Source organism: Rhinoderma darwinii, chromosome 2 (assembly GCF_050947455.1).
Source record: "Rhinoderma darwinii isolate aRhiDar2 chromosome 2, aRhiDar2.hap1, whole genome shotgun sequence".
Taxonomy (NCBI): Eukaryota; Metazoa; Chordata; class Amphibia; order Anura; family Rhinodermatidae; genus Rhinoderma; species Rhinoderma darwinii.
The window spans coordinates 120,653,874-120,677,074 of record NC_134688.1 but is presented as its reverse complement, the minus strand read 5'-3'; the positions used below and the strand labels follow the sequence as shown (position 1 = coordinate 120,677,074).

Genomic DNA, 23,201 nt, shown 5'->3' with positions numbered 1-23,201 from the left:
TGTGGTATTACTATCTGTTTTACAAGCAAATACATTTAAATTTAGAAAAATGCACATTTTTGGTAAAATTTTAAGTTTTTCACAAATAAATATTTAATTTATCGACCAAATTTTTTCACTAACATAAAGTACAATATGTCACGAGAAAACAATCTCAGAATCACTTGGATAGGCAAAAGCATTCCGGAGTTATTACCACATAAAGTGACACACCAGATTTGCAAAAATCATCTGTGTCCACAAGGGCAAAACAGGCTGTGTCCTAAAGGGGTTAAATTAAGGGGTTAATTATTTATTTTTACTTTGTTATTATTATGATGGTCTGTCCCTCAACAGGACAGACAAGACCTTTGGGGATATTAAAAATAAAAAATTGAAATAATAAAGTATATTAGCAGCAGCCTCCTACTACCGGGATCTTGGCGATCATGTGACTAGTCACATTATTACTGGGGCCAATAGCTGCCGCAGAGTCTATTTTATACACAGCAGTAAACACTTCTGTCTTCTCTCCAGCCAGGCACCCGACATGCAGCTGCCCGATCGCTCGAGGACTAAGCTTAAAGAGGCTCTGTCACCAGATTATAAGTGCCCTATCTCCTACATATTCTGATCGGCGCTGTAATGTAGATAACCGTGGTTTTTATTTTGAAAAACGATAATTTTTGAGCAAGTTATGAGCAATTTTAGTTTTATGCTAATTAATTTCTTAATGACCAACTGGGCGTGTTTTTACTTTTGACCAAGTGGGTGTTGTACAGAGGAGTGTATGACGCTGACCAATCAATGACCAATCAGCGTCATACACTTCTCATTGTTCCAGCCCAGCATGATCCACAGCACAGTGTGATTGTGCAGTGAAAGAAGCTGGGCTGGAGCAATGAGAAGTGTATGACGCTGATTGGTCACCGATTGGTCAGCGTCATACACTCCTCTGTACAACACCCACTTCGGTCAAAAGTAAAAACACGCCCAGTTGGTCATTAAGAAACGAATTAGCATAAATCTAAAACTGCTCATAACTTGCTCAAAAATGATCGTTTTTAAAAATAAAAACCACTGTTATCTACAATACAGCGCCGATCAGATTATGTAGGAAATAGTACTTATGATCTGGTGACAGAGCCTCTTTAAGGGCCTGTTCACATCACCGTTCGCTTTCCGTTCCGGGGTTCCGTCGGAGGTTTCCGTCGGGTGAACCCCGCAACGGGAAGTGAAAGTGAAACCACAGCTTCCGTTTCAGTCACCATTGATATCAATGGTGACGGAAACATTGCTAATGGCTTCCGTTCGTCACCATTCCGGCAGGTTTCCGTTTTAACGATGGAATCAATAGCGGAGTCGACTGCGCTATTGATTCAGTCGGAAAACCGGAAACCTGCCGGAATCGTGACGAACGGAAACCATTAGCGATGTTTCCGTCACCATTGCTATCAATGGTGACTGAAACGGAAGCTGTGGTTTCACTTTCACTTTCCGTTGCGGGGTTCACCCGACGGAAACCTCTGACGGAACCCCGAAACGGAAAGCGAACGGTGATGTGAACAGGCCCTTAGACTGTCACCGGTTTATCTATTCCCTATCTCCTAACTAATCTAATAGGCGCTTTGCTGCTGATAACTACAGTGTGATTTGTTTTCAAAAAGCGTTTATTGTTTAAAAAGTTATGAGCATTGTTCTAAATATGCTAATGTTTCTCTAATAGCCAAATAGGAGGTGACTTTTTCTTTTCCCTCTGAGCGGTGTATGTTTTCTGTATGACGCTGTCCAATCAGCTTACAGCTTCTCCCTCTTCCCTGCCCAGCAATACAGCGTCATCATATAGTATACAGCTTCCATTCCCGACTGTGTATTCAACTGGTGATACCTCTGGTTCTGTCACAGCTAGAACTGTGATCCTGGTGTCATATGAAAGATTAGAATCTCCGCTGTTCTAGGTGGTCCGCAGCCAGAGATGTGGCTATTTGAAGTGATCCCCCTTCCCTCCAGCCTCAGTCTCTCACACTGTGTGAAGCAGCTTCATGTTGATTGGACACGTCAGAGGTTGTGAGGTAGCTGCACCTCAGGAGAATCGCTGCGGTTACCTCTCAGTTGTCTAATAAAGGCTCATTTACATATTTCGAAAAATGCTCATAACGTTGCAAATAATAAAAACGTGTTTTTTTTAAATCACACTGTAGCTATCAGCAGCAAAGCGCCTATTAGATTAGTTAGGAGATAGGGAATTGATAAACTGTTGAGTGTCTCTTAAAAGCTGCAAAACTTCTCCTACTTCAACCCAGATTGGGGCTAGATCACGGCTAGAGCCGCAATCCTGGTTTTGTTTTAAAGCCAAGATTTTTTAAAAACAAGACCAAGTTCGTGGCTCTTGCCACAATCTAGCATGAGCTAGAGCCCTCAGTAGGCTCTCTATGTAGCCCGAAACTGTGCTGAACAAGCACAGCTTGGGGTAATCAGTAGGGGGGTTAAAGGGCTTATCGCTAGGATATGTCATAAATGTCTAATCGGTGAGGGTCCAACCTCTACAACATCTCCAATACCTAGAATGAAGGAGCCATAACTCTAGGTTTTCACTTAAATCGAAATCAATAAGGGCCATAGCATCTTCATTTTAGGAAGGGGAGGCATTCCTAACTGCTGGACCTGCACTGACCACACACTGATGGCTTATCGTCAAGAAATCAATGTCTAGCGCTGCAATACCCCTTTAAATCATTGACTTCACTCCATTGTAGTTTGAATATGAAGTGAAATAATACAGATGATAAGTTAGGCTCTGTTTTGTATACAACATATAAAGAGATTTCCTTGTACCTGAGCATCATACTTAACGGCAGCTGACAGAAGTACGACCGCATTGTCTTCACAGATACCTTGTTTTATGGTCTGTTGACAAAGTTGCTTCAGTCTATTTTCTCTATACAACGTAGCTAGCTCCAAAAGTCCTGCAAAAAAAAAATAAGGTCAAAGACGTTAATCCACTCCCTGCACATAATGGTCATGTTATGACAACACTTGAATGCGAGAATGACAGCATTTAGTGTAACTAAACAACCAATTAAATTACCAGAAAATTGCAAAAAGTAATTGAAGCAATTATTTCACTTTATAGATGCAAATACAGTAAAGAGTAGATACCAAATGTCTGTCTGGAAACCCTGTATGGAACTTTGTGGCTTTAAAGGGCATGTACACTTTTGCAACCTATAGGCAGGCAATAGGAGACTGGGCAGATGTAAGTATAACATATAACTGAAAGATCAGACTTCATTGGGTTTATTCATAGTCTAGAACTATGGGTAGACCTAGAGCTGCATAGGAGCGGTGTATGCAAAGGTAGAAGTATTTTAATTAAAACTATTTACAAAGTTGCATGATAATGATTATAGATTATTTCGAGCAGGATAAGAGAGTAAAAAAAAACACAACAACGAAAGGAAATAAAATCGAATACTGCCCTAGCGTCCAGCAATGTCTCATTGCTAATTGAAGGGCTAATTGAGAGTTTTCCTGTATGATCCCCTGCTTGTTTTATTACAGGTGTGCCTGCAGCCATAGCTACATGATGAAAGATTTTATACAGCATGGTCTCTTTCCGACCCCTGAGAGTCCTCTACTCCCCCAGTGCCACGCAAAGTGTCCCATAGTTGCCAATGTTTGAAAAAATTGTCCAGGAAGAGGTGAGAGACCAGCTAGGGAGGGGCAGATAAAGTTGGGACAGGTGTCCTCTCAGCTGAGTCCAGTCCATGGGACTACCTCTACCTGGAAACCATAGTAATGTCAGATATAAGGATACTGAGCTAATAATCTGCTCTACTATAGTTTCCTATGACAATGCTGACTAGTATTAGTGTGCCTAGAGGCCATGGTCATATGAAACTATAACTATGAGGCACATTCATAGTGAGGCTTATACTGATTCACCTGATTGGACTGGACACCTGTCCCAGCTTTCACAGTACACACCTCATAGGGAATGTGCCTCAGTGTACCTTATTAACCCCTTGCGTACCTTCTCCGTAATAGTACGTCGCTGGCCGCTTATTGCAGCGTACCTTCGCCGTACTATTGCGGTGCAGGAATAAACTGTCACTATGTGAAATCACATAGTGACATAACAGCGGCGGCAGCTGTCATTGACAGCTAACCGTCTCTGCTACCGGCCTGGGGACCAATTAGCAGTCCCCAATGCCGGCGATTGCTGTGATTGGTCAGTCTCTGAAGACTGACCAATCACAGCCGTCTGTGACGTCGTCTGCAGGAGAAAGCTCCTGTCACTTTCTCTGATCTCCTCATTTCTGTGTGAGGAGATCAGAGAAAGCGGTGTAAAAAAAAAAAAAAAAAAAACTATTTTTATTAACCCCTTCCCGAAAATGGGCGTATAGTAACGCCCTGAGGATGAACCGGGCACAGGAGCTGTGCTCGCTCCATCTTCATCGGATGTCGGCTGTAATATACAGCCGACATCCCACTGCAACTACAGCGATCACTGTCCTCTCCGATCGCTGTAGTTTAACCCCTTAAATGCCGCTGTCAATAGCGACAGCGGCATTTAAGTGATTGATACAGAGGGAGGGGGCTCCCTCTGCACCCCATTGCCCCCCCCCCCCGCGAAAAATCGCGAGGTTCTGATGGTTGCAATGGCAACCAGGAAGCCTAGCAACGGCTTCCTGGTTGCCAGGTACGGGAGCCTATTAGGTCCTGCCCAAGGCAGGACGTAATAGGCTCAACGGTCAGTTGTAAAGTGACAGTTACAATACACTGCACTACACAAGTACATACAGAAGTAGTGCAGTGCATTGTACAGGGGATCAGAAGATCAGATCTTCCAGTCCCCTAGTATGTGTAAAATAAAAAGTGAAAAAAAGTAAAAAAAAAAGTTTTAGATAAATAAAAGTTTTACGTAATAAAAACAATAATCGCCTTGTTTCCCTGATCAAGCCCTTTATAATTAGAAAAAAAATGAAAAAAAAAAGACAAAAACTAGACATAATAGGTATCGCCGCGTTCATATTGGCCTGATCTAAAAAAATATCATATTATTTATCCCGCACGGTGAACACCGTAAAAAAAATACCATAAAAAACAATGGCAGAATTTCCTTTTTTGGTCACGTTGTTTCCAAAAAAATGGAATAAAAAGTGATCAAAAAGTCGAGCGTAGCCAAACATGGTACCAATAAAAAACTACAGTGTGTCACGCAAAAAACAAGCCCTCAAAGCTCCGTCGACAAAAAAATAAAAAAGTTATGACTCAGGATATGGTGACACAAACATTTTATTTAGAAAAAAGTGTTTTTATTTTGTAAAAGTAGTAAAACATATAAAAACTATATAAATTTAGTATTGCCATAATCGTATCGAACCGCAGAATAAAGTAAACATGTTTTTTATACTGCACAGAGAACGGCGGTAAAAAATTATAAAAAAAATAGTGAAAGAATTTCTGTTTTTTTGTCTCCTCACCTCAGAAAAAATGGAATAAAAACGGATCAAATTATCGCATGTACCCCAAAATGATACTAATAAAAACGACAGCTCGCAACCAGTATGTAGAAAATGTAAGGCAGTGTTAAAGGCCAATTGCAAAATGAGGTCAAAGGATGACAGAGGAAAACAAGCAAAGTTTTATGCAAGCTGCTAAACAAGACAAGATTTGTAAAACATACCAGTGGACATAGTGAAACGTGGATAAGACGTCTGTACCCGACGCGCGTTTCGGCAACTGCCCGGACGAAGGCAGAAACCGCCACCACCTTACTAACATACATTCATTCATTTGCTGTGTTTTGGTTGAATCCTATTGGATATATTTGCTGTAATCTGGCTTGGTCTTATTGGTTATAGTTTCATCTGTGACCATATTTACCCTGTCTCGCTGCTCCAACAATATGTTCACTGTGAACACGCTGACAAAACAACCATATCTGGTTCATGATTGATTTGACGTCTTTTTATTGTGTGACTTATCCCCTTTTCCATTTTTAATTGTTTTCATGTTCTTATCTAATAAAATTTGTATATTCTTTGTAATTTCATGTGCCTCAGTCGATCATCTTTCTTTGGTACTTCCTTGTGTCAATCGTTGATCGATGCACCAAGTATATCTTGGTCAATACTCAGGATTCAATATAGTGCAGCCAATATAGTTAGCAACGGTGCTTTACAGTTTAGTGGTGAACTTTTGAGCATTATTTATATTGCATTCTGTCTGTTGGTATTTTATTAGTTTACAGCTTACATATACCCTGATGTACTCTGCACATCTTACATATACCCTGATGTACTCCGCCCAGCTTACATATACCCTGATGTACTCCGCCCAGCTTACATATGCCCCCACATTATAAACTGAAACACCAGTAAAACACTAAACAAAACTACTACCAAGCAAAATCTGCGCTCCAAAAGCCAAATGGCGCTCCTTCTGGGCCTGGCAGTGTGCCCAAACAGCAGTTTATGACCACATATGGGGTATTACCGTACTCTGGAGAACCGCTTAACAATTTATGGGGCGTATGTCTCCAGTGGTACAAGCTGGGCCCAACACATTGGGCACTGAAATAGCATATATGTGGAAAATGTCAATTTTCAATCTGCAACATCCACTGTGCACTAATTTCTGCAAAACCTTTGGGGGTCAAAATGCTCACTACACTTCTAGATGAATTCCTTGAGGGGTGTAGTTTCCTAAATGGGGTCACTTCTCGGGAGTTTTCACTGTACTGGTACCTCAGCGCAATGCAACATGGCGTCAAAAACAAATTTTGTAAAATCTCCACTCCAAAAACGAGATTGCACTTTTTCCGTTTAGACCCTTGCCGTATGTCCAAATAGCCGTTTACAACCACATATGGGGTATTTCCGTAATCAGGAGAAATTGTGTAACACATTTTGGGGTGTCTTTTCTCCTGTATTCCTTGTGGAAATGAAAAATTGTGAACTAAATCTACAGGTTATTGGAAAAAAAAATGTTTTCATTTTCACGGACCAATTCTAATAAAATCTAGAAAACACCTGAGGGCTCAAAATGCTCACTACACCTCTAATTTAATTCTTTCAGGGGTATAGTCTCCAAATTGGGATCACATATGGGGAATTTCTACTGTACTGGTACTTCAGGGACTCTGCAAATGCGACATGGCCCCCAGAAACCAATTCAGCAAAATCTGAGCTGCAAAATCCAAATGGTGCTCCGTCCCTTCTGAGCCCTGCCGTGGGTCCAAACAGCAGTTTATTACCACATATGGGTGTGAAGGATGATTTATTTGCTTATATTCTCTGTATGAAATTACATTGTGAATTATCAAGCACGATGCCGAATTACTAAGATATGTATTATGTGAAAGTGATGATAATGTTTAAATGATTTAGTTTCGTGCAGCAGCCATCTTGTCTGGAGTTCCCATCTTGGTTTTATTGTAGTGAATAGAAAAAAGTCATTGTTCCTTTAATACAAGTAATGTTGATTTCGTATGTTTTATCTTTGACCTTGGTTCCCATGCGAAGTTGGACAGGGAGGGAGATGGGAGGGTGGCAAGTATGCGTGAAGGAAGGTCTCTCCCCCATCTCCACGAGGACATTCTGTCCAAAAGAGATAAGGCCTGCAAAAATGTGTGAAGAATTATAATGATGTATCTGGGATGTATTTTATTGTATGCTTTTTACTGAATAACAAATATTGTTACATTGTCTCTGATTGGTTTACCTCAAGCAGACACCCCTTCTGAATTTCAGTTTAACAGTTTGAGTTTGGTAATAAATCCTTCAGAGGAGTATTTTTGAACATATATCAGCGTGTCTGTGTGTTTTCTTCTCCTCTCTCGATATATATCGGTGAAATATCCTAATTAGGATACTGACTAATGGGGTCTGGCCTTGAGAGTCTGTTTGGACTCGTATAAATTTCAGTCTAATATATTTTGAGCGATGGATTTCCACGACATGGGGTATTACAGTAATCAGGAGAAATTGCTTTACAAATGTTGGGGTGCTTTTTCTCCTTTATTCCTTATAAAAATTAGAAAATTATGTGTTTTTTTCCAAAAAAGTCTCTTTTCATCTTCACAGACTAATTCCAATAAATTCAGCAAAAAACCTGTGGGGTCAAAATGCTAACTATACAACTAGAAAAATTCCTTGAGGGGTATAGTTTCCAAAATGGGGTCACTTTTGGGGGGATTCCACTGTTTAGGTCCCTCCAGGGCGTTGCAAACGTGACACGGCACCGAAAACCATTCCAGTAAAATCAGAGCTCCAAAATCCAAATGGGGGTCCTTCCCTTCTGAGCCCTGCTGTGGGTCCAAACAGCAGTTTATTACCACATATGGGGTATTTCCGTAATCGCGAGAAATTGCTTTACAAATGTTGGGGTGCTTGCTCTCCTTTATTTCTTGCAAAAATTAGAATTTTTTACGTTTTTCCAGAAAAAAAAAAAAAGTAGATTTTCATTTTCACAGACTAACTCCAGAAAATATAGCAAAATACCTGTGGGGTCAAAATGCGAACTATACCCCTAGATAAATTCCCTGAGGGGTGTAGTTTAAAAAATGGGGGTCATTTTTGGGGGTTTCCACTGTTTTGGCACAAGACCTCTTCAAACCTGACATGGTGCCTAAAATATATTCTGAAAAAAGGAGGCCCCAAAATCCACTAGGTGCTCCTTTGCTTCTCAGGCCTGTGTTTCAGTCCATTAGCGCACTAGGGCCACATGTGGGATATTTCTAAAAACTGCAGAATCTGGGCAATAAATATTGAGTTGCGTTTCTCAGGTAAAACCTTCTGTGGTACAGAAGAAAATGTATTACATTAGCTTTTTGAAATTTTCTTAAAAATATGAGAAATTGCTGCTAAAGTTCTAAGCCTTGTAACGTCCTAGAAAAATAAAAGGATGTTCAAAAAACGATGCAAACATAAAGTAGACATATGGGAGATGTTAATTATTAACTATTTTGTGTGGTATTACTATCTGTTTTACAAGCAGATACATTTAAAATTGGAAAAATCATAATTTCTTCATATTTTCTCTAAATGTTGGTGTTTTTCACAAATAAGCAATGAATTTATCGACCAAATTTTTGCACTAACCTAAAGTACAATATGTCACGAGAAAACAATCTCAGAATCAATTGGATAGGTAAAAGCATTCCAGAGTTATTACCACATAAAGTGATACATGTCAGATTTGAAAAAATGGGTCTGGTCCTCAAGGCCAAAATGAGCTGGGTACTCAAGGGGTTAATTGTGCTTCATACTTAATGCACCTCATTAATCAAGTCTTCTGAAATGTCTGGAAAATCTCACCGGAAGCGGAGGGAAGCACAGGAACGAGGAGAGGTAAGTAGCTTAACCTCTGATCTAAGTAGTTTGGGGTCTGTATACAGGGGGGGGTTCTGGCCTGGGGTCTAGATCTTTATTTAAGAGCTCTGATGTGTGGTCTGTATTTATTCTTGAGCCATATGTTCTATTTGTGATTCAAATGCGGTTGTTGTGGGCCTGTCCTTTAAAAATGGGTGGGGCATAAGGGAAGATCTTGCGCACAACTTCATATTCCCCTCTTCTGAACAGAACCCATAACGCAGTGTCTCACATCTTTTACACAACAGACACCAACAGAGCACTGATGGAATCGATTAACTTATAAAAGGGTACATTTGGTTCAGTCGTGGTACTGTCATTTTGATGAGGAAAAATAGCACCGCATGCTGCGCTATTTTTCTTGTCATAATTGACGGATCTGCCAAAAGAAGGCTCCGAGCGGAGAATCTGATGGCAGTGTGAGCATATCCTTATTTAGTTAACGTTTATAACTGATCACTTCCTTGGGGCTTCTAGGTTCAAACTTCTTGTTTTCAGGGGGTACTTGGCATGAAAAGCTTGAGAAAACACTGCTTTAGAGTAATAAAAAAAATTAGTTGCAAATAACCTTTAACAAACAGTTAAGTTGAAATGAAATTACCACTGCATCTGTTAAAAGGGGTTGTCTCCTATAGCTAACCCCTGTCCATATGTCCTAATGTGTATATGGAATGCGTGCATGCATTACATGGTTGGCAAGCAAGGGTGCAAGGGAAATGTATAGTGTTTCCTCCAGCGAGGATCCGCAGCTAGCCGGCTTCTAGCGAAAAATTAGTTGTCTATGACAAAACCTCATTAACTGATCTGAGACTAAAAGGTAGTATTACACGGCCCGACAAAACAGCTCATTGATCGGTGCTCATTTGCTCCCTTCACAAGGAGCTACTATGGGGACGAGCGCCCGTTACTCCGATCGCTCGCCCCGATACACTTCCGTCATGTCGGCAGATGTGCTGCGGATAACGATAATAGTTTATGTATTTAAAATGATGCAATTAGCTGATGAACGAGCCGCTATGCAGTGGTTGGAGCCATCTGCTTCCAGCTCCAACTACTGCATACCGTAGTTCAAAACATCCGGCAGCCAGCCAGAACAGTTGATTGGTGCGGGGTCCGCATATCAGACCAGCACCAATGATATACTGGTGACCTATATGGTGGATAGGTCATCAGTTGTCCGATCGTGGAGAGCCCTTTAACACTACCATGATAAATGAGGCCCATTGTCCCTATGACAACGATAAACTGTCAGACAACAGGGCATGTAGTGTTATTAGGGAATATTGACATGCAGCAGATTTGTGAGCATTAAGGATAATCGCTTGCACCAAATAACTGGTAACGAGGCAAGTACTGCACATAGAGATTTGTTTAATATCTGCATTGGTAATGAACTTTCTTAACAAAAAGTACAGGATCACAGGAATTGCAGGTTTAAGGGCTATAGAAATCGGGCACAAAATTAAAAAAAAAATATGTTAGTGGATACTTGGAGTTCAATACCGTGCATTTAAGTTTCAGGTTGATACTCCGTTTGCAACCTGCTCCTAGTTTGAGATTTTTCTCCTGTGGGCATCCCTCCTAGTAATACATGCTGGATGTGAGGTATGTGTCTCCAGGTATGCTGCTGCCTTCAATAGCTGTCATCTATCAGCACAGCTTACTCACTACACTAGCCTGTGTGATTTTCCCTCTGCTTTCCTGAGTTCTGCCATCCCCAAAGACGTTCAAGCTTTCTCTCCTCTCTCCATCCTCTGATCTATTGTGTACAACCTTCCTGCTGCTATATTTAACATTGAGAGAAGGTAAGAGGAGGGCAGATTACATCAGCTCGTCAGGAGAAGTGGACTGATGGAATAGAGTTAGAAGTAGAAGCACAGTCAGTTATTTACAGGAGCTACACAGACTCTACAGAAGCATAATAGTAGGACATTTTTAATGAATACTATTTAGATAGTTGCTGAACAATAAAAAAAAAAAAAAAAAAAAAGTCTAGTTATATACAGTACTGTGCAAATGTTTTAGGTAGTTGTGGAAAAATGCTGCAAAGTAAGAATGCTTTCAAAAATAAACGTGTTAATAGTTTTTTTTAACCCCTTCCCGCCGGATCACGTATATAAACGTCATTAAAATCGGTGGCTTACCGCCTTTTCACGTAAATGTACGTCATGGAGATGAAGCTGGCTCAGGAGCTGAGCCAGCGACATCACCACCGGGTGACAGCTGTATGTTACAGCTGGCACCCTGAGGTATCGGCCAGGACCGGAGCTAGCCTCCGATCCGACCGATTAACCCCTCACATGCTGCGTTCAATAGAGATCGCAGCATGTGAGGAGTTTATAGCCATCGGCACCCCAGCAACGTGATCGCTGGGTTGCCGGTGGCTGAAAAGGCGATCGGAGGGCTAATGCTTACCTCCCGATCAGCCTGTAACGGAATCCTCCTATGCCCCGTCGTCGGCGGGGCCCAGGAGGCTTCCGGTAACATCGGCAAGATGGCGCCGTCTCAGCTTCCGGCTCAGAAGCTGAGCCGGCGTCATCAGCAGTGGGTGTCCGCTGTATGTTACAGTGGACACCCCGATCTATCGCCAGGAACCGGAGCTAGCTCCGATTCCTGGCATTAACCCCTTCGATGCAGCGATCCATTGTGATCGCTGCATCCTAGAGGTTTGTAGAAAATCGGCAGCCTTGCCATGCGATGGCAAGGCTGGCGACTGCTACCATGGCAACAGGAGCCCTAACAATGGACTCCTGTCTGCCATTACGTAAGCGGATTAGGCCCCGCCCAGAGGCGGAGCCTGATCGGCTTGCTGTCAGTGAACAACTGACAGTTCCAATACATTGCACTACATAGGTAGTGCAATGTATTAGAACATCAAACAAACAGTTGGACATTCAAGTCCCCTAGTGGGACTAAAGAAAAGTGTAAAAAAAAGTGTAAAAAAAGTAAAAATAAAAGTTGGAAAACATACAATAAAAGTTTCAAATAATAACACAAAACACAATCGCCCTTTTTCCCTTATCAAGTCATTTATTATTGAAAAAAATAATAAAGCCATACATATTTGGTATTGCAGCGACCGTAACGACCTGAACTATAAAAATATTATGTTATTTATCCAGCGCAGTGAACGCCGTAAAAAAAAACCTCAAAAACACTGCCATAATTACTGTTTTTTTGGTCACTGTCTTCCAAAAATTTAAATAAAAAGTGATCAAAAAGTCGCATGTATCCAAAAATGGTACCGATAAAATCTATACCTCATCTCGCAAAAAACAAGCCCTCACACAGCTCCATCGATGAAAAAATGTAAAAGTTATGGCTCTCACAACTTGGCGACAGAAAAAATACATTCTCTTTCCAAAAGTAATTTTATTGTGCAAAAAGTTATAAAAAAGTTCTATAAATTTGGTATCGCCGGAATCGTACTGACCCTCAGAATAAAGGTAACATGTCGTTTATAACGTACGGTGAACGGTGTATATAAAAAAAAAAGTGGCACGAGCTGGTCATGACATATTTGACACTGAATTGGCATATCTAGGGAAACATTTTAATTTGTACCTTCCGCAGCGCAATCATTTATGGAAAAGACACGTGGGGTGAAAATGCTCACTACACCTCTTAATAAATGCCTTGAGGGGTGCAGTTTCCAAAATGGGGTCACTTCTCAGGGGTTTCTTTTATTATTTCACATCAAAGCCTCTGCAATTGTGAACCAATACTTTATAAGTCGCCATTTTAGGCCTCAATTTTACATGGTACTCTTTCACTCCTGAGCCCTGTCGAATGTCCAGGCAAAAGATTAGGGCCACATGTAGGGTGTTTCTAAAACAAGGAAACTCCGCATAATAATTGAGAGCTGCCTTGTTATGGTGGCACAAGCCGGGCACCACATATTGGCGTATCTAAGGAAAAATTCCCATTTTCATTCTCCCACATCATGTGCACACGAATTTCTGCAAAACACCTGTGGGGTTAACATGCTCACTACACCCCTAGGTGAATACCTTGAGGGTGTTGTTTCCAAAATGGGGTCACTTCTGGGGGGGATCCACTGTTTTGTTCCCACAGGGACTTTGCAAATGCAACATAGCGACCAGAAACCAAATGCAGCAAAATCTGTACACCAAAAGCAAATGGCGCTCCTTCCCTTCTGAGCCCTGCCGTGTACCCAAACAGCATTTTACGACCACGTGTGGGGTATTGCCGTACTCCAGAGAAGTTGCTTTACAAGCGTTGGGGTTCTTTTTTTCCTTTATTTGTTGAGAAAATTAAAAATTTGGAGCTAAAGCTACGTCTTATTGAAGAAAAAGGATTTTTTTAATTTTCACTGCCCAATTCTAATAAAATCTATGAAACACCTGTGGGGGCAAAATGCTCACTACACCCCTAGATGGATTCCTCAAGGGGTGTAGTTTTCTCAATGGAGTCACTTTTTTGGCGTTTTCACTGTTTTGGTACCTCAGGGGTTTTGCAAATGCGACATGGCCTGCGCAAACCATCAAACCATTCCTGCTAAATTTGAGCTCCAAAAGCCAAATGGCGCTCTTTCCCTTCTAAGCTCCGCCGTGTGTCCAAACATCCGTTTATAACCACATGTGGGGTATTGTTTTACTCTGGAGAAATTTCTTTACAAATGTTGTGGTGCTTTTTCTCCTTTAGTCCTCGTGGAAATTAGAAAAAATTAGCTAAACCTACATAATCTTTGAAAGAATGACGATTTTTATTTTCACGGCCTACTTCCAATAATTTCTGCAAAAAACCTGCGGGGTCAAAATGCTCACTATACCCCTAGATAATTTCCTCAAGGGGTGTAGTTTCCAAAATGGGGTCACTTTTGGTGGATTTCCACTGTTTTGGCACCGAAAGAGCCCTTGAAACCGGACATGGTGCCTAAAATATTTTCTAATAAAAAGGAGGCCCAAAATCCACTAGGTGCTCCTTTGCTTCGGAGGCCGGTGCTCCTTTGCTTCGGAGGCCGGTGCTTCAGTCCATTACCACACTAGGGACACATGTGGGATATTTCTAAAAACTGCAGAATCTGGGCAATAAATATTGAGTTGCGTTTCTCTGGTAAAAACTTCTGTGTTACAAAAAAAATAGAATAAAAATGAATTTCTGCAAAAAAAAATGAAATTTGAAAATTTCACCTCTACGTTGCTTTAATTCCTGTGAAACGTTTAAAGGGTTAAGAAACTTTCTAAATGCTGTTTTGAATACTTTGAGGGGTGAAGATTTTAAAATGGGGTGACTTTTTGGCGGTTTCTAATATATAAGGCCCTAAAAGCCGCTTCACAACTGAACTGGCCTCTGTAAAAATAGTCTTTTGAAATTTTCTTGAAAATGTGAGAAATTGCTGCTAAAGTTCTAAGCCTTGTAACGTCCTAGAAAAATAAAAGGATGTTCAAAAAACGATGCCAATCTAAAGTAGACATATGGGGGATGTTAATTAGCAACAATTTTGTGTGGTATAACTGCCTGTCTTACAAGCAGATACATTTACATTTAGAAAAATGCTAATTTTTGAAATTTTTCAGCAAATTTTGGTGTTTTTCACTGGTAAATATTGAATTTATCGACCACATTTTTCCACTATCATAAAGTCCAATGTGTCACGAGAAAACAATCTCAGAATCGCTTTGATAGGTAAAAGCGTTCCGGGGTTATTACCACATAAAGTGAAATATGTCAGATTTGAAAAAATGGGTCTGGTCCTGAAGGCCAAAATGAGCTTGGTCCTGAAGGGGTTAATCAATTAACAAAATATGAAGTAAACAAAACAAGAGAAATCGAAATCAAATGAATATTTGGTGTGACCACCCTTTGCCTTCAAAACAACATAAATTCTTCTAAGTACACTTGCACACAGTTTTTGAAGGAACTCGGCAGGGAGGTTGTTCGAAACATCTTGGAGAACTAACCACAGATCTTCTGTGGATGTAGGCTTCCTCAAATCCTTCTGTCTCTTTTGTAACCCCAGACAGACTGATGTTGAGATCAGGGCTCTGTGGGGGCCATATCATCACTGCCAGGGCTCGTTGTTCTTCTATAAATTGAAGATAGTTCTTAATGACATTATCTGTTTGTTTGGGATCATTGCAAAATAATTTTGGAGCCAATCAGATGCCTCACTGAGGTTATTGCATGATGGATAAGTATCTGCCTGTATTTCTCAGCATCCAGGACACCAATAATCCTGACCAAATCCCCAACTCCATTTGCTGAATTGCAGCCTCAAACTTGCAAGTAACCTCCACCATGCTTCACTGTTGCCTGCAGACACTCATTATTGTACTTCTCTCCAGCCCTTTGGCAAACAAACTGCCTTCTGATACAGTAATATATAAAATTTTGTCTCATCAGTCCAGAGCACCTTCTGCCATTTTTCTGCACCCCAGTTTCTATGTTTTCGTGCAGAGTTGTGTCGCTTGGCCTTCTTTCCACACCGAAGGTATGGCTTTTTGGTTGCAATTCTTCCATGAAGACCACTTCTGGCCAGACTTCTCTGAACAGTAGATAGGTGTACTTGGGTCCCACTGCTTTCTGATTTGATAGCACTGCTGGACATCTTCTGATTTCGAAGGGAAGTAAGCATGATGGGTCTTTGATTTGCTGCACTGTTTCCTTGGCCGAGTACTGCGTCTACGGTCCTCAACGTTGCCCATTTCTTTGTACTTCTTCAAAAGAGCTTGAACAGCACATCTTGAAACCCCAGTCTGCTTTGAAATCTTTGCCTGTGAGAGACCTTGCTGATGCAGTATAACTACCTTGTGTCTTGCTGCTGTGCTCAGTCTTGCCATGGTGGACCTGTGACATGAAACGGTCTTCCACAGCCTCACATTTGTAGCAGAGTTTGGCTGTTCCTCACCCAGTTTTAAGCCTCCACCACAGCTGTTTTTTTTTTACAGTTAATGATTGTGTTTCAACCTACATATGAAAATGATGATTATCGCATGTTTGGCATAGTTGGTTAATCATACACCTGACTATAAACCTACAAAATAAATGTATCTAGAAGAATTTGTGTTGTTTTGAAGCAAAGGGTGGTCACACCAAATATTGATTTGAATTAGATTTATCTTCTGTTCATTCACTTAATTGTATTTTGTTAGTTGATAAAAAATAAAATAAAAAATAACACTTCTATTATCGAAAGTATTCTTACATTGTAGCTTTTTTCCACAACTACCTAAAACTTTAGCACACTGTACATTAGGTAAATATCCAATCCCACTGATCTCACCATGATCAGCAAGAAATCTAATGTGTTTGATCTCCTGACATCTGCTGTCAGGGGGGGATAAGCATTTTGGATTTCAACATACCCAATCATTTGTTCTCTTGGAAAAAAAGCGCAACCACATATCCCAGTCTCACCATTGAAATTAGGATTATAGTATGGGCCAGTACTGCCACGGAGAGACAGGGACTCCTAGAATCATAGCTAACTATGATGCTAGAAGCCCGGCTCCCTAAACTCTGGTCGGTCCAGGAAATACGGCAGACACACGGTCCGTATATCACGGGCCAAACACACGTCTGAATAAGGACTTAGAGCCGAGCACCATCTTATACGTATGCTCAGCAATAAAGTAATGTCTTTCTGATATGTATTAGATTAGCACAGCTTTAATGAGCTTGAGAGGGATAACTAAATCACAACTCCGTTAGTTCTTTTCTGTCAGGCTTCAGTTGCTTTTTCACAGTCAGAATAGAGTAGCATGCTGCAGTATTGTATCAAGCAAAAAAAAAACTCATAGGGCCTGTTCACATCTGCTTTGGAGGCTTCGTTAGGGGCCTCCGTTGCAGATCCGGCATAGATTACCGAAAAAAATAGCGCAGCATGCGCCACTATAGTTTACGGTAAAACCACACGTCCGGTATTCCGGAATGACCCGACGCATATGTGAACAGGGCCATACCTGACGGAAACGTGACTGATTCCTTATAAGTCTACAGGGAAAAAACGGAACGGTCATAACTGATAAGAATGGATCCGTCACTCCGCCTGTAAAAAACAGAAATCATGAACAGAGCCTGTTTAAGTCCTGACAAATTTACTTCACTAGCCACATTTGGTGCAAGAATTATACATGGACTGGAAGAGGGTTCTATCATTTATTTAGGCGCTATGGATTTGACAGGTTGACACTACAAACTCTTCTTCAATAAGGGTTAAGGTTTAGAGAACTTTATGGGCACAATTCAGGATTCATATTTGCATATGTGTTCTATATTGTACAATACAGCTGTGTTTTTGTTTTGTCTATTACTTTTGACTCCGGAATAAAGAAAAAATATTTTTATAAGAATTAATACTGCGGATGCCTAAACAACCCATTAGCCTACGGTCATATAATGTATCAAAACCAAACCTGCTTTTCTCCAGAAACAGCGCCACTCTTGCCTACAGGCTGTGTACGGTATTGCAGCACGTCAGTATACAAGTGAATGAAGCAGAGCTGCAATAACAGACACAGCCCATTCATTGCCTCATTAATTAATGACAAGCATATGTCAGTTGTGGCTCAAAGCTTAGTTATTTAGGGATATGATCACAGCATATCAATACTTACCAATGGCATCCTCCGGAGTAATGCTGATATTATCAGTATACACATACTCTAGAAAGGCGTGAAAAACTGGATAAGGAAACTGGTTCATTTCAATTACATCTTCATTACTGTCATGCAAGAATGAACGAAAATGTTTACATCTGAAGACAAGAGAAAATAAGACACACTCAATTTATAGCCATACATAGAGTCCCCTCTACATGTACCTGACGATATGGCATCCAAATTTTACCTAATCTGAAGAAGAACTTTGTGCACATAAATGTATTTTGCATCCACTAAAAACTTCAAATCTGAGGTCTCAGGATTGTCAAATTCCTTCTTCAGGGACTCTGCTACGCTCAGGTGATCATCTGGCTCTTCAGAATGAAAAAAAAAAGGAAAATGGTTTTTAAAGTGTTTACAGCCAAGTATTTTCTCTATATATTGTAAATCTTTATTAGGCTATTAACGCCTTAGTGACCACCAATACAATACAATGCAAGGGGCCTTAGGCTAGGTTGTCGCCTTTTCACGAGTGTTCCGTGCAGGCTGGAGTCGGGGCTCGGCTGTCTGACAGCCGGGCTCCTGCTCCAACGGCCGCGATCTAAGTTTACCAAAGCATTATAGCAGCGATCTAAAGATCGCATAGTAAAGTCCCCTAGTGAGACTAAAAAGAATAAGTAATGTGAAATAAAAATGAAAAAAAATTACAATAAAAAAAAAATGAAAACCATTTTTTTCCATAAAAAGTGGTTTTTATTTAGTAAAAGTGTAAAAAATAAAAGTACACATATATGGTATCAACATGACTGTAATGACTCAAAGCATAAAGTTAGTATGCAATTTAAACTGCAAGGTGAACACCGTAAAAAACAAAACAAAAAAAAACAATGGCGAAATGCAATTTTGTAATCCATTGTCCCCCAAAAGTCAATAAACGTTAATCAATAAGTACCATGTACCCCAAAACAGTACCAATCAAAACTACATCTCATCCCGCAAAAAAACAAGCACAAAAAAAATCACTACATTGTCGAAAAAATGCAAAAATTCCGGCTCTTGGAAAGCAACGATGTAAAAACAAATAATTTTTAGTTCAAGAGTTTTTATTGTGCAAAAGTCGTAAAACACAAAAAACCTCCACATATGTGGTATCGTCTTAATCGTACCGATCCATAGAATAAAAACGTAACGTGTTATTTACACTGCACAGTGAACGGCATCAATTTAAAACGCATAAAACAATGGAGGAATTTCAGGGTTTTTTTCTATTCCCCCCAAAAAAGAAAAGTTCATAAAAGTTAATCAAAAAATGATAAGTACCCCAAAATTGTGGCATTAAAAAGTACAGGACTTCCGGTTCCGGCGCTGGTATGTGAAGACGCGTGTAACATTGCTCCCGCTCCTCCAGACCTAACAAAGCTGTCTGCTCTTACAAATCTCTCCTCAAGATACACTGGGGTGGAGAAGACCTAACTTCTAAACGACTGGCGTTACCTATATGGAGCGTTACTTGCGGAGGAGCAGCAGAAAACCGGATTTGGAAGACATGGGGGACGACGTTATAGAGGAACAGCCGCCCAAGATGGCGCCGTTAGAGGAGAGACGGGACAGCGCTGACTTGCCGACTCAGCCTCCTCCCACGCAACTTCCTACCTTGCAAGAAACTTTGGATTACAAATTATTGGCTAAAGCAGTGGCCGACCTTATAGCTCCGGATTTGTCCAGCACTCTGGTATCGACGGTGCAATCCACCTTAAACCGCTTACAAGAGAGCATTACCCAGCATGAGGGCCGCATAAACGAAGCTGAACAGAGGATTTCTAATGCGGACGACGAGTTGATTGCGGTGGTGTCCCAGACAAGTGATCTGCATCAGACCGTTAAACAGCTTTACGACCGCATTGAAGACCTTGAAAATCGGTCCCGCCGGAACAACTTGAGACTGGTCGGTTTGCCGGAGTCCATACCAGTTAAGGCTCTTGGAAAGCTGTGTGAGTGTGATTTACCACAGGCCCTGGGCTTATCAGGGCTCAGACGGGTGGAACGAGCTCACCACCCAAACCGCCTGCCTCTGACCATAATGCTGGCAATACTGAGCGGCCCCGACAAGTCATAATGCGATATTTGGATTTTGTGGATAAAGAAGACATCCTTCATGCTTACCGTACCCGAAAGGAACCACTTACCTTTCAAGGTGCACGTATACTCCTCTTTGGAGATTATTCAGCAGATGTGACAAGACAACGACGAGCTTTCAGTGCCACGTGTTCCTTGCTGTTTCGGAAGAACATTCGATTTCAACTCCTGTATCCTGCTATTCTTCGCATTAAACACCCAGATGGAACTTTCCAGACGTTCAGAGATCCGGCGGCAGCAGACCGATTCCTTGCTTCTGAATCTTCACCTACTACATCGGTGATCTCGGATGCGGGGACATCCATCTCCTCACCTAGACGCAGGCCACCCTTGTCGGCCCAGTCGACGCGAAGCTCTCCTTCTTTGACCGAAGCAAAGGGGTCCCCATGTAGTCCGAAGTCGCAGCGCACTACACACCGAGGACGTCAAAGCGGATCGCGACTGCCAGACTGAGGACTATACCTGAGCGGGATGGTTTTGTGTCGCAACATTGGGACTTACTTGAGTATACCTAGCTAATTGTCAATATGGGTTACACTGCTGCGGGAGGGAAGGGTATGAGTCTGGTCTCCCAAAAAGTAAAGACTTGGGGTTTATCTTCTGAGGTTGTTTCCCCTTGTTCTTAACTGTACAACAGGGAGGGGAGTAGATGTGTAACGTTAAGTACCAGAATAATGGGAGTCCTAGACACATATTGTTGGCTATACTTGTTACTTGTTCCTATGCACTGTTGCACTATGTTTAATGTGCCTTTTACTGCATTAGTTCCCATTGGAATCTACTGTTGCACTTTTAGACTGCAGTTACTCACTCGGGAGATATCTTTTAGCTGTCACCATCTTGGCCCCTCAATAGGGACTGGCGCCCGCGTATTAATGACCTATCCAGTTGCTCATATTTATAGTACACCTGTGACATGAAAATCGTAACTTGGAATGTTAAAGGGCTTAGGTCCCCAGCCAAACGTATGATGGTCTTGCGCCATTTGAAAAGACTTCGGGTAGATGTCGCCCTACTGCAGGAGACCCAACTCCTTAAAGAAGATTTCCCGCGTATGCTCAAACTATGGGTTGGGTAGGTGTATGGGTCCCCTGCAGTGGAGCGGAAAGCAGGGGTTTTGGTACTCATTCGTAGGGCATTTCCTCATACGGTCACTGATGTAGTTACAGATGATACACCTCCAACTCCACAGTCCTCAGGGTACGATGAGGTTATGTAATGTGTATGTTCCGAATAGCTCACAGAAACCCTTTTATTATAAGTTTCGTGCCACCTTACTCCTTGATTCATCTCCGGAAATAGTGGTGGGAGGGGACTTCAATGGGGTAGTGTCGCAGCAGGAAGATAGATCGTCCAGACTAGCTACAGATCTGACGACCCCTGTCGCGGGCTCTAATTTGGCCGGTCTTTTGTCCTTTGCATCTTTGATTGATGGTTGGAGACATGTTCATCCTGGTGACCGGGAGAATACTCTTTTTCTCACCCCCACTCTTCTTGGTCGCGTATTGACTATGTATTACTTAGTCATGCATTAATTCCCAAGGTCAAAGAGGTCTCAATTACAGACTTCGTTATTTCAGATCACGCACCTGTCTTAATAGACCTGCTTGATACTCATCCTAAGGGAGACTCTTATCTGTGGCGCTTTCCATCCTTTTTGGCCAAGGATTAAAGTTTTCTGACGCTTCTGAGAGGTTGGTGGCTTGAATACGGGGCTATGAATGAGCAGCATGTATCCGATCCTCAGCTATTTTGGAACACGGCAAAAGCAGTTTTGAGGGGACGCATTATAACACGTTAGTAAACTTAAAAAAGTGGTACGGATACAATACGAGAAGACAAGTGCAGCGTTGCGACGGGCATATACAGATTTTTTAGTAAAGCAGACCCCACTCTCTAAAACCTTATGGATATCAGCCAGGGGAGACTTTGATATATGGGCTGAGCGTCGGGAGGATTTTATTAGGACCCAGCAGGAAGTAATTTATAGACGTTTTGGAGATAAACCTGGGAAATTGTTAGCAAACCTGGCTATGGGAAAGAGACCTTTCCACTGTATCCAACGCCTGAGATCCCCGGGAGGCAATGTTACAGAAGACCCAAAGTCCATTAACACATTACTGGGGAATTATTATGCTTCGCTGTACCGGGACGACCCGGGGGAACTGCCGGAGGGCGAGACCTTTTTGCAAAACCTCTCTTTACCTCAAATCTCTGAGGAACAATTACACGCGCTCAACGCGCCGATAACCGCGGAGGAGGTGCGGAGTGTAATTATGGCCTTGCCCTCGGGCAAGTCTCCTGGGCCTGATGGATACCCAGGTGAATTTTATAAGGTTAAGGGGGCGCAAGTGGCGCCCATCTTGACTAGCCTGTTTAACAACGTATTGTCAGGACAGGATCGGGCTTTCCGAACTAATTTAGCCTACATCAAGCTAATACCTAAAAAAGGTCGAGATCTTGATTGTCCCTCCTCTTATCGGCAGATTTCGCTGATCGATCAGGACCTCAAGATATTGTCTAAGCTCATGGCCAACCGTTTGGCTTTGATATTGCCCTCACTGATAGGCCCATCGCAGGTGGGTTTCGTAAAGGGCCGTTCAGCCGTGACAAACATCCGAAGAGTTCTATTGGCAATGGATAAGGTTGGAGATGGCCGAGGGGGAGAACCGCCTGCCCTGATCACCCTAGATGCAGAAAAAGCATTTGACAATTTGAGATGGGGGTGGTTGGGTCAGGTGCTGGATGCCATGGGTTTTCAGGGGGCTTTTAGACTATTTCTGAGAGTTCTTTACACACAACCTAAAGCTAGTGTACATACGCCTGGATTTATCTCCCCGTCCTTTCCTTTGCTAAAGGGGACGAGACAGGGATGTCCGTTGTCCCCTTTACTATTTGATCTGGCTTTAGAGCCCTTGGCCCGGTCCCTGGATACAGACCGGACCTTTCAGGGTATTTCGATCGGGGGGGGGGGACGACTCTGAGGCTGGCTCTTTTTGCGGATGATATCCTCTTATTTATGGCTCACCCGGATACAGAGCTGCCTAAAGTACTGGATGTCATATCGGATTTTGGCGTTTTTTCGGGATTCAAACTGAATGTGTCAAAATGTGAGGCTCTGTTTCTGGGCACCACAGACCCACGG

At 41.9% G+C, this 23,201-nt stretch overlaps 1 protein-coding gene across 4 annotated transcripts in view; it reads right to left on the bottom strand.

The window, feature by feature from the left end:
• RCBTB2 (RCC1 and BTB domain containing protein 2) overlaps positions 1–23,201 on the bottom strand; it is a 103,125-nt gene that overhangs the window by 8,860 nt on the left and 71,064 nt on the right. Inside the window, exons 10-13 of one of the 4 annotated variants that reach the window (XR_012881390.1) lie at positions 18,168–18,294; positions 17,936–18,075; positions 17,282–17,367; positions 2,874–2,945 (exon numbers count right to left, since the gene is read on the bottom strand). Coding sequence is in view for 3 of the 4 variants with exons in the window: in XM_075852240.1 (XP_075708355.1) it covers positions 2,815–2,945; positions 17,936–18,075; positions 18,168–18,294 (398 nt within the window). In the remaining variant the exon portion in view is untranslated. Of the gene's footprint in view, positions 1–2,814; positions 2,946–17,281; positions 17,368–17,935; positions 18,076–18,167; positions 18,295–23,201 lie in introns of those variants that run through there. The other 3 variants (XM_075852241.1, XM_075852240.1, XM_075852243.1) reach the window with 3 other exon arrangements.